At 44.7% G+C, this 15,677-nt stretch overlaps 1 protein-coding gene across 1 annotated transcript; it reads right to left on the bottom strand.

Annotated features, from left to right (window-relative positions):
• Window positions 1-472: 472 nt before the first annotated feature.
• Window positions 473-12,795, bottom strand: NGB (neuroglobin). Its single transcript, XM_054970204.1, has 4 exons — window positions 12,279-12,795; window positions 6,407-6,518; window positions 5,193-5,312; window positions 473-4,167 (listed from the first exon to the last, which is right to left on the bottom strand). The coding sequence occupies exons 1-4, from the start codon at window positions 12,380-12,382 to the stop codon at window positions 4,021-4,023; spliced, it is 483 nt and encodes a 160-aa protein (XP_054826179.1). The 5' UTR covers window positions 12,383-12,795; the 3' UTR covers window positions 473-4,020.
• Between the last annotated feature and the right edge of the window lie 2,882 nt (window positions 12,796-15,677).

The raw sequence follows: 15,677 nt of genomic DNA, 5'->3' as shown, positions 1-15,677 counted from the left end.
ATGTTCCTTAGGGCTTGAGTCACAACTTCACCTTATGTCAACTGGTTCTGCTTATACATACATTTCTTTATAAAGATCCTGATCCCTGAATTTAGTGTTATTTTAAGGTTCATCTATTCACCATCCTCCTATGGCCTTGGAAAAGTACAGGACATACAGGCAGCATCCAGTTACTAGGTCCAGTACCTACAAGAACAATTTCACCAGGTATAGTTTTCCCCATCCCGGTGCTGCTGTGGCAGCAGACATCATGCCTGGGGTATTTTACCTTCTGAAAAACTCCAAAAATTACCAGAGCCTAGCCCAACATAGTAGTTTCTTTTTCCCTTCTCATCGAGGACAGCAAGAAGAAGACAGCATTTCATCTGGTGCAATGAACAAGACACAGCTGATCCAAGAACATGGGAGTAAGTTGTCATACCCAAAGAACAAAACAACATCACTTTTCCAGTGGATGAAATATAACATTTTACATTGCATAAAAGGCATAACGTGTAAAAGCATTACAAAAACAGTCTGAGACACACCAAGAACAGTTTTAAAAAATGTTTAACAATTCGCCAAAATATGGCATGAAAGAACAAAAGAGTTAAAGAGCTATGAAGAGGCTCTGCACACCAGGGAAAAAGCCAGGCTAGAATCCTTCTCCCTGACCCACTAGCTTCAAACTGCGGGGATATTTTTTAAAGAAGAGTTCGCTTGTGCGAGTCCTCAATTATAGTCAGGCCAATACAAGCTGGAGAATAGGCTCATCTCCTCACCTGCTGTCTGAGGATGCAGACATAAGTGCAATGGTTATGAACCCACGAGTTAACACGCATTTATAATGTCAAAAGACAAAACTATTGGCCCCAATTTAAGCCCTGCCCAACCCCAAACCCCCCCCCCGCACTGATACATATAGTGTGGTTGTGTGTGTGCAGGAGTCTCTTTTTCACAAGCAGTAGGAAAAAATGCACTAAAAGCTGGTATGTTGGTCTAATCAAAAGGCTTTCTTACGACAAACCAGTTAATGACTGGGCACTAAAAATCTCACAACATAATTTCTACTAGGACCTGGATGGCTCAAGCTAACCCAATCTCTTCTGATCATAGAAACTAAGCAGGATTGGCCTTGATTAGGGCTTGGATAAGAGACCATCAAGAAAGTCTAGGGTCCTTATGCAGCGGCAGGCAATGGCAAGCCAGCTCTGTTTGTCACTTGCCTTGAAAATCCTACGAGATTGCCCTAAGTCAGCCTTGATAGTACTTTCTTCCACTATTTCTAATAGACCCCAAGCTGCTTGGGGAGGAGATGCGGGGAAAAGGGGGGCCTGGCACACATGACAAAGGTGTGAAGGAAGTGGTTTGAGCCTGCAATTGTGCTCCACTGTTATATCCAACTCCATTCCAATTCTGATCACAGTGGACTACAATATTTGCTGTTCATGCCCTGTCCTAATTTATTTACGTGTATACCCCCCTTCCCCCCGCTCAATGGGAACCCAAAGTGATTTGTCATTCTCCTGTCCTCCATTTTAATAAGATATTCAATCTCTGCTTTAAAAACTAGCATAGGGACATAATAGTAAGAACTGTCTGCCTCTCCATAACTATGTAAACGTCAAGGACGTCACACTTTCAGGATTCTTCCAAATCTAGATTGCTCTGAACAGCAGCTAGATCTACTCTCAGTTTCTCCACTAAAATAAAGTTTCAGAGGAAGGGCTCATACTGGCAAACAACACAAGGCAGAAGGCTCACCACTTGAATTGCAGCCCCCATTCCAAGAATAACAGGAGGAGGATCAGTAATCCTAGCTGTGCAATTTTTCAACCAATCAAAATAACTGTTGATCACCTCTAAAGGCTCCCAAGGACAAAGTGTATCACAGAGACTGCACCAAGTATTCACTTTCCCCAAAAGGGGGAACAAGGACAGTTTACTCCCCCATAAAAGATAATTTAATGCAACACTAAATCAGACTAACACAGACTGCATTATTTACACAATACAGTAGGCGCTTTCACACATTAAGGAACGAAATGCACGATCAGGAGTGGAAAACAGCCTCCTGTTTCCCTACAGGGCCAGTCACATGCAGGATGCAACCAATGCACCTTTACCTGAGAGTAAGCTCCATGAACAGAGTAGACGTGCTAATGTATATCCCCACCTTTCTTGGAACCCAAGGATGCTTACTTCCGTGTGTGGGGGTGGGGGTGGGGAGGGGTGTGTGTGGGGTGTGTGTGTGGGGTGTGGGGGGGGGACTGGGGGGAATTAATTATTTCCCCAAAAGAAACTGTTCTCCAGATCTTCTTTTAACCACAGTAGATCCATGCGGTGCCTTTCCCTTTCCCCCCTATTATGTAGTAGCCATCTACAATGTAGCCCTCTATTAAGAAAATGACGTGGGGGCGGTTTAAATCCACCTCCCGGTGCGTTATGCTCCAGGCCAAATCCATGGCCTCCCCCACATGAAGCTGCCTTATGCTGAATCCAACCACTGGTCCATCAAGGTCAGGACTGTCTGCTCAGACTGGCAATGGCTCTCCAGGACCTTCCAAACCACCTGTTGCCTATTAGTTTTAGTGGGAGATGCTAGGAACTGAACCTGGGACCTTCTGCGTGCCAAAAAGAGGCTCTTCCACTGAACCACAGTCCCTCCCCAGCTGCTTTTTAATGTTAAAAATCTTGGAGGATCCAATCACAGGTGTATAATTTGGCTTTTAGCTTGTTATTGACGTATGAAACACAGACAGGTGACTTGTGGGGAACTCAGAAAACATCAGTAACTCTATCAAGAGTTTGCTATGGGTCTTTGGTATTGATGGGTTAGGGGGAAGGACAACAGATACAAAACAAAACAAACTTTATCATGTGGAAAACAAGCCACTGGGTGAGATCCAACCAATTTTTCCTCTGGTGAAAAAGGGAGGGAAAGCATCCTTTGACCATCCATAGAGGTTAAGCTGGAGATCATATGAGCTGCGTGGACAAAAGCCATGTGAGATGGGGGCTGTAGGAAGGAAGAGAACTGGGGCAGACTGAATGAAAAAGCCAGCCACATCCCCCCCCCCTCACACAATCAGACCCTACTTGCCCCTCAGAATTCTCCTATGGAACCATCTGCTTCAGCCAAAAGAGAAGTTACTTTAACCAGTTTAAATGTTTCAAACTTTCCTTTAAAAATCCTTTTTCTCGTTCCCAGTTTTCAAAGATACTGTCCACAGTCAAGAACAAGGGCTACATCGTTACTTCAAATCTGAGAAAAGCTAAAAGGATTCTATAAGCCCCTAAAGGCCATGGGAAGAATGATAGTTGTATGTACATCACCCAGTTGCCCAGAAATGAATTGCGTGCCACAGACACTCTTGCTGGTCAGCAACCAGGATGAATTTTGGAAGCTTTATCCAGGACAAAGCTTCAACTGTCATCAATTTCAGGACAAAGCTTTATTTTCACACCCAAGGAATAGGCAGCGGCTACATTTCCAAGTTTTCCCCTGTGGCCAAACATTTTAAAATTCCACCTGCTAGCAATTCAGACATAGCAAGAGCAGCCTTATAGTAGACTTCACCCACTTCAAAAATAAAAAGCTACATTGCTTAGATAATCACAAGGGAAAGCACCCACTGTTGATTAACTTAACTGAAACACTCTTGGACTCTGAGGGAATAGCTGGTGGAATAACTTCTCTGTGCCAATTTTTTTATAATTACTCTTTATAAGGAGATGGGGAACAAAGAGTTATAACAGGCCTTTTGGCGGGAAACCTGCTGCAGTCAGCATCTCTGATGGTTATGATTCCAGCCTGGCTCTCCTCTGCCCCCTGAAAACAGACCTCTGGAACAGCTACACTGAAATTTAGGAGTAAAATCACATTATCGCAAGGGAGATGGGAAATGTGAAAGTAAACAACAGAGAGAGAGAGAGGCGGAGATTACTCTGAAGCACACCAAACTGGAAAGGCGAGCTTGCTCTCTCCTCCAATCTATTCCCAAAGACAAACAGCCAGAGCCCACATGTTCTCTTCCAGACCTATTCCACCTTCCTCAGAACATCCCAGCCGCAGCTCATGGCTTTCACCACAGCGCCGTACAGCTTGGTCCAGGCTTCACGGACATTCAAGTTGAAGGCAGGACCGTGACATTTCTCCAGCATATACAGCAAGGATTCTCCCACAGTCTGCAAACCAAAACACAGAAGAAACAGAGCAAGTGAGCAGAAGGCAGAACCTGGGAGGGAAGGAGAGGTGGCCAGCCTTCTACTGCAGCGGTGGTCTTAATGATTCTTAGGCCTTGGGCAAAAATCCAGGATGGGGCCCCAGAATCACTGCCGCTGCCACCCACAGCCCTCCTCTGCCGGGGTCAAGCAAAGGGCAGCCCTTACCCTGGATGAGGTGGCTGGGAGCCACCACTGGAGGCCAGCTGCCTGAGCCCCGGGCAGGGCAGGCACAACTTGTCACTGCTGAGGTAGATGTCTCAAGAGCCAGAAGAGGAGATGCGAGTGGATGTCCCAAGCCCCAGACAGGACAAGTGCAAGTGGAGGAAGCCTGCTCTTTTCCACACACTCCCATCAGAAGGTGGGGCTGTGGGAGGTTGGCCTCCCTCCAGCACAGGGCCTGGGGTAGCTGCCCCTGTTGCTGACTGGTTAAGGCCGCCCCTGTTCTGCCATTACTATCTCACACATACACACGAACGCAGGAATCCTTCTGAGCCAGACTGTTGGTCTATCACTGGCAGTATTGCCTATTCTAACAGATGGTGGCTCTCGAGGGTCTCAAGTAGAGAACTTTCACATCACCCGTCATGATTAGACAAACAGATGAAACCTACCTCCAGCGATCAGGTTTATTAGGTCTTTCGTCTTACCGAAACTTCTTCTGCTACTTTTAATCATTATATTATCTTTAACGTGACTTTCTTTGGAAGCTACTTGAAAATTTGTTTTGGAGTGAGCTGCAAATAAATAACTAATAAATAAGTCAAATACGACACACTAACTTCATAGCTGCCCGAGATAACTCAATTTTCCTCTCGATTATTCCACAGGGAATCCCTCCACAGTGACAAAAATCACAAAGTGAGAAGCAGAAAAACCATTCTTTGAGGCCTCAGCCCCAAAGAACAGAAAATCTACTCATTGCAACGGCTTCCATTTTAAATTCCAAATACGCATATGCAAAAAAATTCATATTAAAAAAAACTTACCGAAAAAGACTCCACCTTCACGCCAACTGCCTGGTGTTTCTTGCCCAAGTTGGCAAGGTATTCCTCCAGACGGTGCAAGTTCTCCAAATGGGTCACAGCAGCATCTATTACCAGCATCACCTAGCAGGCAGGCAGGCAGAAGAATCTGGTAAGCTGTTATTTAACAAGAGTGTTGTTTTCTATGAGCCTTTTACAAATAGCAAAGTAAGTATAAACAAGTTTGTGCTGCACATCACCCTGAGCACAAAACTTTCAGTAAGAAGAAAAAAAAGGCAAGGGACTTCTGCATCAAAGTTTCTGGAATTATCTATTTTTGTAATCCTATTTAAGACCTTTTCATACATTATGCATTTTCCACATAGAAAGCACTTCTGTGTAACGTGACAACCATATTTCTATATGTACCAATTAAAAATGCATTTAGTTTGCTTGCTGTTTACACTCATTTAAAAGCTGCCATTGGCCGTGGCTACCCAAATGCATGTGCAACTGTTGCATACATGGATACATACAGTTCTAACATGTACAATAACATGGTATCTAAATTTGTAACTCCATCCACAGAAGTCCCCAATGATTTCAATGTGATATATTTACTTGTGAGCGATCAAAGGGTTACAGCCTCAAGTGGTTTTTAAATTCAGTAGGAACTGGTGTGTAATTAGATACCCCATCCTTCCTCCAAAGCAGTCAAATGCAATGAACATGGTTCCCCTTTCTCCATTTATGCTCACACAACAATCATGCCAGGCAGGTTAAACTGAGAGTGACTGGCTCAAGTCACTGTGGCGGTTCAGCATGTACGGGACGAGAGAAGGAGCAGCACAGAGAGCTGAGGAAGACTTCTGAGTTACCTACCCTCTGGACTTACGGTTGTCCAAATTCCACACTCTCTCTGGTGCCTCATTTGTGTAAACCTCCCTCAGCCACCCACAATCAGTAAAAGGGAGAGACAAGTTTTATTTAACTGGCTGGTAACATGTAAGCTTTGTGTTCCCTAAAGAGTTCTTACTTGTGACCCTACATAGTTAAGTATACTTACCCCATAAGTATACTTAACTATGAGGTAAGTATAACTTTTTTCACACAGCTATTTTGACTTGACAGACAAGATACAGGTGGAATTTTTTAAAAAATTTGTATCCATTCTGCATTGGGGTAATTTGTTGTATAATTCACAACAGCAATCAAGTGGATTACTTTACATCTCTCACCTTCCTAATGTGTTCCAGGAACTCAGGTGATGAGAGGCACTCCTCAGGGGTAGAGAACTTTTTGCAATTGTACTGGAAAAGGGGCAAGAGTTCAGGCTCCAAATCAAAAAGCCTGAAATATAAGATAAAGCATCCAACAGCATGACTTAATCAACATATTATTAGTTTTTCCATTTCACCTTGGTAACTGCTCTCTTCCTTCTCACAGGACATTCTGATGTTTCATACACAAGTTTTACTCACAGAGCATGAGAACGCCCAACACAAAAAAGGCAGACTGGGCCATTTTGGGGGGTGGGGAGAGAATATACCTTCTATCCCTGGTACAGCTCAACATTTACCTTCCTTTATGTCAAGCATGCTTCTGAGAAGAGGCAACCCCATCACAACTTCCTTGCTTCTGATTCAGCTCTAGCATGACCATTTTTGTGCTAAGACAGTGAGCTCCCCCATCTCTGTGTCATGCTAAACTCCTGACATGAGGACAGGTGGACCACTGCACTGGAAGTCATGTGACCCAAAATGGCAGCCAATAACTGACTTGCACATATAAGATCCTAGCTGGTGGAACGGTGTGATGTTTGAGAAGGCATCTTCCCATACCATTTAATAAATTCATATACCATACCACAATTAAAAATCCCTACTGTAATTTACAGCAATAATAAAATACAACTTAAACTCAATATAACAAGTGAGTTCTCTTTATGCCAGCTATCTCCTCCCCTGAACATAGCGTGATGATATTCTTGCTAAAATTCCTTTTCTATTCTCTAGCAGAACCTGTCCTGGTAATCCTTTCCCAATGACACCAAGTATAAGAAGGAACATGGGTACTACCTCAGTAGGTTACTGCACAGCTTGGGTTGATCTGGCATTCTGGGTTAAGGAGGGGCCTAGATGACTCCTGTCAACCCTGCAATCCCGCTCCCCTCTTTGTGAAACTGGTTTCTGAGATGACCCGGGGCATCACTTTAAGCCTAAGAACTGGTTCAAGCAAAGGCTCTCTGATCAAACCTTCTTGACATCCATTTCTCTCTCACTGATATCACAATTGCTAGAGGGCATCTGTAATAGAATGTGGTAGGCTAGATATTTATATTATTTATTTAAGATATTTCTGTGCCACCTCTTCATAGTCCTGCTTGAGGTGGCTTACAATTAAAAAGAAAATACTGAAACAAAATTCTTATAATCTGAGGGATAAGAACCTGGAAAGGTAAGCAAACTGAGAGTCAGTCTGGTGTAGCTGTTAAGAGTGGCAGGACTCTAATCTGGAGAAACAGGTTTAATTCCACACTCCTCCACTTGAAGCTGTCTGGGTGACCTTGGGTCAGTCAGAGCTCTCTCAGCTCCACCCACCTCACAGGTTGATTGTCATGAGGATAATAATAACACACTCTGTAAACTGCTCTGAGTGAGCATTAAGTTGTCCTGAAGGGCAATATATAAATCGAATGTTATTATTGTTATAAGAAAGATTTGCTGAGGACACTCAAAAATTGCCCAACTGTTTTTCCAGCATTTTGAAAGAAACATTGACATCCACACATTTCCTCTACTCCCTCACAGATGCTAAATTGCCTCCTTTCCCTCACAAAGTGCGTCTTCCACTCAAACATCCTCAGCTGTCTTCTAAGACCAAATTAGTTGAGCTGCTCTTTTCTAAATTCTCTCCAAGAAAATAGATCCTTCCCAAAAAATAACCTAAAAACACAGGAATAGTTTTAAAGTATAAGGAAAAGCAAAGTTTTACTTTATAAAAAAACAGTTACCTTCAAGCTCTTGTGAATTTCATTATCCCTCCCTCATTCTGTGACATAATCCAAATTTTACATTAGCTTTTTTTTTTTGTTTTTGGCAGTAGGTTACATTTCACAAAAGTCACTCTTAACACTTGAACTTTTGTTCTACTTACATTGCATTCAGCCCTCCTTACCATTAAGGGTGCAAGGTTCATACATCAGTTTGAAATTGGTTCTCAGTAAACGTATGTAGACCCACTGATGTTGATATACTTGCAAAAGTATGAAAATAAATAAGCTATAAAATCTAAAAGAATCATGTGGTTCAAGCAATTGAGCTATCACACTCAACTGGGCCTGGATAATGCAGCAAATCCATTTGCCAATTAGTTTCCTAAACATTCGTGTAAGAAGGAAACCATTTCATAGGAAATCGCCTTGCTAGATCAGATCCATCTAGTTCATGGCCTGATGGAGTTATGATATATTTGTCCAGGGTCTGGTATTAATGGTGGGTTGAATGCAGAACAAAATCTCTGTTGACAGAAGAGACTGCCATTAATGGAGCTGGACTTCCCAGTCCTCCCCTTTAAGCTGCGGCCCAAAATACTGTTGGGGAGGGATGGAGACCCCCCAGGAACAGCCTAAGATGGTTGTCAGTCTGCCTGAAAGAAGGGAACTGGGAAAAATCGCTCCCTCTTTCATCAACAGAAATTTCTACTAGATCCACTCCAATACTTCATAATACTTTCTCTCGTGGAAAAAATATCTACTTATTCCTGCCCACTGCTTCCTGTTCTTTTACCATAAAAGGACCCATTGCCTTTGTCATGTGATTGCTAAGTTTCCTTATATGAGTGACTTTGTGAAAAGCTTTCTTCAAAAATAAACAGAACCCATGCCTATAGTGTCAACCCACTCATCCATATCTACTAGTTTGTTGACACACGCAGAATATTTCAAAAGGTTAGTGACGAACAGCTTCCCTTCATAAACTTTCATGCCAGTGCTTCCCTCCACAAGGCTGTATATTTAATGTCTATTCCATACTAAATAAACATAAGACTGAATTCTTGGGAAGATTTACAATTTCAAGGGTCTTCTCCCGGATGGTTCTTTTAAAACTGGTGCTGAAAGGAAGCTGACTTCAAATTACAGTTTGGTATTATTTATTAAAGAAAATAAAGAAAAGTACATAAATGCAACAGAGAACGTTACAAATTTTAGCCGATAGTTCAGTGATTTTAGTTTTTAGACTCAGTGACTTATTAGTTTCTAATTGCTCTCCTAGTTCTGAAACTTTGAAAATCTTGCAGACTTTTAACCATACCATCCTCACTGGTCATTTGTTACTTCCACTCCAAAGAAGGGATGTTACTGTTTGTAGCTCCAACAAAAACTCTCTCGCATTTTGTGTGTGCACGTGCATGCGTGTGTGTGTGTTAGAGACAGGAAGAGAGGAAACGCCTTACATTCACTATCTGATCCTTTTAATTGGAGATGCTTATGATTGAACCTGGGACCCCTCTACTGGTGAGCCACAGTCATTCCTGCACACACAAACACTATATATATATATCACACACATATAGCATATAAACACCATGTATGTATAAAAATAATTTAGTTACTGGACCAATACAAATAAAGCCTCTTCCATATTCTGCATCACTCAGTTTATATTTAGCCCTTCACCTCCAACAGACTACAGGAGACAATGCTGGACTCGCTTCTTGGAAACCTGATGAGCCGTGAACTGAAAACAACAGTTCATGGGAACAGATGAGATGTAATTCCACCCCCCCCCCCCCACACACACAGATCAAACAGCCCTACTTCCTCAATACACTAACCTGAAAAACTACCCCACAATCCACACCAAGCAAGAGATTCTTCTCTGCCTCAGTACTCCTACCTGTATAATGGGAATTCAGAGTTGATGAAAGGGTGGGCTAAGGATGGAAAACCACACCTGCTCACTCAAAAGGCCTGTATAAAAGCATTATTTAAGGGGTTGTTTGCTTTGGTTTTTATCACCATTTCCTTCGAAGCCCTCGCTCCTCTTCTGCTTCTCAGCTCAGAGGTTAATAGCACGTACTGGGTGTTCTGCTGTTCTCTAACATGCACCATTTCCTCTGTCCTGGGACTGATCCCGGAATTAATTGAACCTCTCCCCAAGGGCCAGGCCTGGGCTCAGCTCTGGAGATTGCCATGTCACAAGCAATTAGAGAGCCGCTCTGATACACTTTGCAGAGACCGAGCACATGCCAGAGAGAACTGCCCTGCTGCTCCCTGAAACAGAAGGAACTGTGGCTCAGCAACAAGGAAAAACCAGAGGGAAGGGTAAAGACTGCACGCATAATAAGCCAGCTCTCCTCTTCACTGGAGCTGTCTTATCTGCAAAGCAGGGCTTCATCGGAGAAGCTCAGCAAGTCTTGCTCCCCAGTCCTATGCATGTTTACTTAGAAGTGCTGAGATTGGTAGGGCTTACTCCTGAATACGTGCACAGACACCAGGCTACAGCCGTAGCTCTGTATACTTTTTCCACTGCCCAAATTCACCCAATGCTTTAATTTCTAAAACTACAAGGTATTATTGGAAGCTCAAGCGAGCACAGAAGACACTTCCTCTGCTTTGTGGTTACTTACTGAAGATGGAAAGGCATTCTGCACATGCTCAGTGTTGAATTCTTCACAATTGCCAGCACTGAAAAACAGCTACCAGAACGAAGTCCTCACAAATCATGGCTTAAAGTCCTGGGAGCCCATGAAAATAGCGTAGAGCCTTTCTTACATCAGGGAGTAACCAAAAACATAACTTCTCCTCTGGGTGGGGGGCAAGAACTTCCAGGGCAGACGGGTGTACAGCTTCCAGGCAGTCTCTTCCTGTGCCCAGGCACTTCTCATTTTAGGAGTGGGGGGCCATGGCACAGCGGCAGAGCACCTGCTTCGCATGTCAACGGTCCCAGCTTCAATAAATCCCAAGCATCTCCAGCTGAAAAGAATCCAGCTGCAGGTGATGTGAAAAGATCTCTGCCCAGGGTCCTGGCGAGATGCTATCAGTCAGAGCAGATGATACTGGCCTTGGGAGACCAAAGGTCTGACAAGGCAGCTTCATGTGACACTTTTCCAACACAAAACAAAAACCCATGTTGGAAGAGCTTTAACACACGCATTACTTTCTACACATAAGCTTCAAATACACATTTTCACTCACGCGCATATGTTGGGGAGATACAATTGCCTGGGGCTTTCGGACGTTCTGCAAGCAGGCGGCATGCTTTAATTTCACCCAAGTGCTTTTTGGGCAGGAAAAGCATGAGGCATATGAAGCAAAGCAAACCCCACTCTAGTACGATTTCACCACACCTTTCCTTAGGGCAGCATGCACAGGTTCCCCCTTCCCTATTTTATCCTCACAGTTTAATGTGAATAGCCCTACTTCAAGGAGCTTCTTCATAACATTGCTCAAATACCCCGAATTATGGGATGTGGAGCATAAAGATCATGATAAATGAGGGAAGTTTCTCACGCAAGTCTTACAAACTGTAATTCAGGTGAACAGCAGGGCCCTCGAGTTGCCACACATCCCTGGTGTTTAAGGGCATGCCCCCCCCCCCCCCCAGTTCCAGGAGATAGTGGAAACTCCATTTATTTAGACCAACTGCAGAAAAGTAGATCAGGATGGGTAGCCGTGTTAGCAGCAGAAACGAGCAAGAGTCCAGTAGCAGTTAGAAGTCTTATAGGTGCTACTAGACTCTTGCAGAAAGGTAGCCCGTGTAAGTCTGTTGCAGCCCAAACTGCAGAAGATCCTTGTGGCTCTTTCAAGACGATGCCACAATAAATTCCTCTTTAGGGCACCACAAGTCTCTTCTGCAATTTCGGCGGCAACAGGCTAACAAGGCTGGATTCGTTTAAAGACGAGACCTCCGGCTCAAAAGCGAACTCCGTTTGTCCTTAAGGCACAACAAGCCTCTGCGCTTTTATTTCAGGCCTCAACGGAGCTCCTCCCAGCCGACCCTTCCCCGCAGACAACTCCGGGCAGGGTCTGGCTTTAGTTCGGCCCCTTCGGAGGCTTGCGCACGTGCTCTGAGCGGCGGCCCCGGCCCCGGCCCCGGCCCGCCTTACCTGGTGAAGAGAACGATGCCGTGCTCCAAAGGGCTGCCGCTCACTTTCTGCCAGCTCTCGCGAATCAGCTTTTGGTCCGTGCTGGAAAGTCCGGCGCTCTCCATTTTCCCGGAGCCGAGAGGAGAGGCGAGGCACAGCAGCTGCTCCGCCGCTTGGCTTCCTCGCTGAGTAACAGCCAGGCTCGGTCTGCGCTCGGAAGTAACAGGTGGCCCTGATCCCGCAACGAGCCGAGGCGCCCCCGGGGCCAGGGGGGCGGAGAGAGAAAAACAATCCCCGGCTGGGCTGGGCGAGGCGCGGCGCTTCGGGTGCCCCTTCCTGGCTCCTGCGCGCGGGACTCCGCACTCACATCTCGGGCACCGCTGCACCCGACGGCCCCTCCAGGTCCCGCGCCACGCTTTAGGGAGCCGCTCGGTGGGGTTTCGAAGGAGCTGCTGCCTTACCCCGAGCCAGAGCGCCAGTGCCCGCCGGCGGGAAAGCCATAGCGGTCCTCGGGGAGGAGATCCCGGCTCGCTTTCCTTCTTCCTCCTCCCTAGTCTGCACTCCGACTGGCAAGCCTGCCCCCCTCTCCGCTCCCCAAGCGCAAGGGAGCTGAGCGCCTCTCCCCGAGCGGCTTCCAACGGCGGGAACATTTCCCCGGGAGCTCTTAAAGAAACACTGCCCTCTTTCTCCCTCGCCCTCTGAAGTCTTGTAAGAGGAATCTCACAAGCCGAGTTTGGCCCTCAGGTTGCCCTATGATCCCAGCGTTCTCGCCCCCACCCCCAAAATAAGCAGGCGAAGCTTTTCTTATCAATGCGTGTCTCTGTTAGAGAAAGGTTCAGCTGTTTATTTTTTCCTCTCAGCTACAGTCACAAGTGATGCAGTTGTTAAAGACAGAAGAGCCATCCAAGAAAAAAAGTTGGCGACTATGGTTGGATTCTCCTCACAGCTTAGCTGCACATGGCAAAGCAACTGTAGAAAAATCACCTTACAAAGAAGAAAAAAAGATGTGTATGGGCTCTAGCCTAAGGGCATTTTCGAAAGCAAGATTTGGGTCCAGTAGCACCTTAAAAGACCAATTCGATTTCCAAGGTTTGAACTTTTGAGAGTGCTGCTGGACCCAAATCTTGCTCTTTTACTGCAGACCTACACAGCTACCCACCTGAATCTGTTCAAAAGCAAAACTTCCATGTAAGCTGAAATCATACCATTTGGTATGTTTTATGATTAAAATTAAGGTTGCAATTCTATGCATGCATGCATAGTAGAGAGCCCTATTGAACTCAATGGGAGTTGCTTCTGTTTAGGGTCAAGCTATACATCTCACATACATCTGAGTCAGCAATTCTGCACACTTAAAATTGGGGTGAATGTTCTTCTCAAAATCCCATATTGTAGTACCCAGCTAAAGTCAATGCCACAGGTAGGAATCTATTCCAATTGAGAATAAGATCTCAAAATATTACACAGCTGTATTTCCTTAGAATATTTGAGCAGACAGAAATCTTACACATGTCCAAAACCTCTTTAAGTCAAGATTTGTCACTACACGTGGAGCACCAATATAGACAAAAGCTGAACGCTCCAAAAACCTGACAATTCACAAAGAACAGTGATCTCAAACACAAGGCCCATGGGTATCGTGGAAGCCATTAATGGGTGCCCTGGTACCCACATGCTGCTTCGACACAGCATCCTCTGAAATAAAGAGCCGGTCCAGCCTTTCCTCTACGTCATTGGAGCAGGACACTCTTCAGAAGAACCCAGGAGGCTTCGCCTGGGTGTCTGCAGAGAGCATCCACTCAATAGCTGCATTCATTGTAGGAGGATGCTTGGCTTGCAACCTCCTCAGCATGATGTGATTGGCACCAGCATCCCATGGCAGCCATTTTGTGATTCCCTCTCCAGGCAGCAGCTATTTTGTGGCGATACCCAGTCTCTGTTTTCAGAATTCCAAAGATGCCCACCGGATCCTCAAACCCAGGGACCCCAATACAGAACTTAATTCTAATAAGACATTCAAATTCTGATTCCCTGATCTTGATGTCAATATGCAAGTTCAAAAGCTGAGAACAACAGAAAATTTCCCCTCCAAATTCATTTCAGCTGCAGAGAGATTCAAATATTACAAAACCTGTACTTCCCCGCCCCCTGCCACTTGCTCTTGCATGGGGTTGCTGTGTTCTGAAATTGTGAATTTTTGGATGAACGATGCCATTTTTTTTAGGCATAAGACCATTGAGCACATAAATGCTATGTGTGTAGGGTGGGATGAGATCTCCAAAATCCACTACCTCCTTCAGAGACTTTTAATTAACATTTTATTTTTTTATTTAAAAATTTATATCTTGCCTTTTAATCATGATGAAAAACTTTACAAAGAACCAAAATATAATTATTGCTATTGACTTATTTAGTACTAGAGGTGTGCCCACTCGCTGCATTTGCCAGACCCATAGTTTGCTACACTTGCACTATTTAAAAATAGTTTGAATACTGAATGAGAAGTTCTGCTTCCTGCCAAAAGTGTTGCAGCTATATGGGATGAAGCAACAGCCGGAGCAATCACCCTTTTTTGTGAATTGTAGCCAAAATTAGATTTATAACAAATGCTGTACCTCGCCTTTCTCCCCAATGAGGACCCAAAGCAGTTTATATCATTCTCCTATCCTCCACTCCAGTTCATCCTCCCAACAACCCTATGAGGTAGGTTAGGCTGAGAATACGTGAGTGGCTCAAAGTCATTCAATATGTTTCTGTGGCAGAGGTAAAATTTGAACCTGGGCCTCTTAGTCAACACTAACCACTGCTCCACACTGACTCTTAATAGTTCAACAAGGTTTTTAAATCCACTTTCTTTTGTAAAGGATGGGATATTTTCCCTTTTCCTGTGCTGCCTGTGCTTGCAGGCTTCTCAGGAATAAACATCTGCTTTCATTGCAAATACCAGAAGGATGTTTGGGAGCTAAATTATGCCAGGACATTCCAGTTCACGTCATTCTGGCCACTACAAGAACCCATCCTCATCCTGAAGCTGGTGGCCACTTTGGGGGCTCCTGACTTCATTTTCTGAGGACTTGTGCCTGCCGCAAACAAAGCTCCTTTGCTTCCTTTGCAAATAGCAAGGAGATGGGGGGGGAGGGCTCGCTGGAGGTAACATGGGCCAGGATGTTTATGCTCCCTTCATTTTTAGAACTACAGGTCCCATTGGATATCCCCTGGATATGCTGGTCAAGGATGAGACCCCCAGCTTTATTTTCTGATGAGTTACACCTGCTAGAGACAACATTTCTATGCAAAAAATAGTGTGTATGTGGAGGGGAGTCTGCAGATTATGTGGGCCAGGTTGTTCTGATTCCCTTCATGTTTGACACTGCCACTCCCACATGCATCCTGACAGTAGTGGCCAATTTTGAATTTTTT

Source organism: Eublepharis macularius, chromosome 2 (assembly GCF_028583425.1).
Source record: "Eublepharis macularius isolate TG4126 chromosome 2, MPM_Emac_v1.0, whole genome shotgun sequence".
Classification (NCBI taxonomy): Eukaryota; Metazoa; Chordata; class Lepidosauria; order Squamata; family Eublepharidae; genus Eublepharis; species Eublepharis macularius.
This window is presented reverse-complemented; position numbering and strand designations above follow the sequence as displayed.

Bases quoted from the DNA above. Each gene is read 5' to 3' on its own strand.
- NGB (XM_054970204.1), bottom strand. From the start codon at position 12,382: ATGGAGAGCGCCGGACTTTCCAGCACGGACCAAAAGCTGATTCGCGAG. The intron at 6,519-12,278 runs GTAAGGCGGGCC...CTTATATTTCAG, and splicing joins GGCATCGTTCTCTTCACCAG to GCTTTTTGATTTGGAGCCTG. The intron at 4,168-5,192 runs GTAAGTTTTTTT...TTTGGTTTGCAG, and splicing joins TGAAGGTGGAGTCTTTTTCG to ACTGTGGGAGAATCCTTGCT.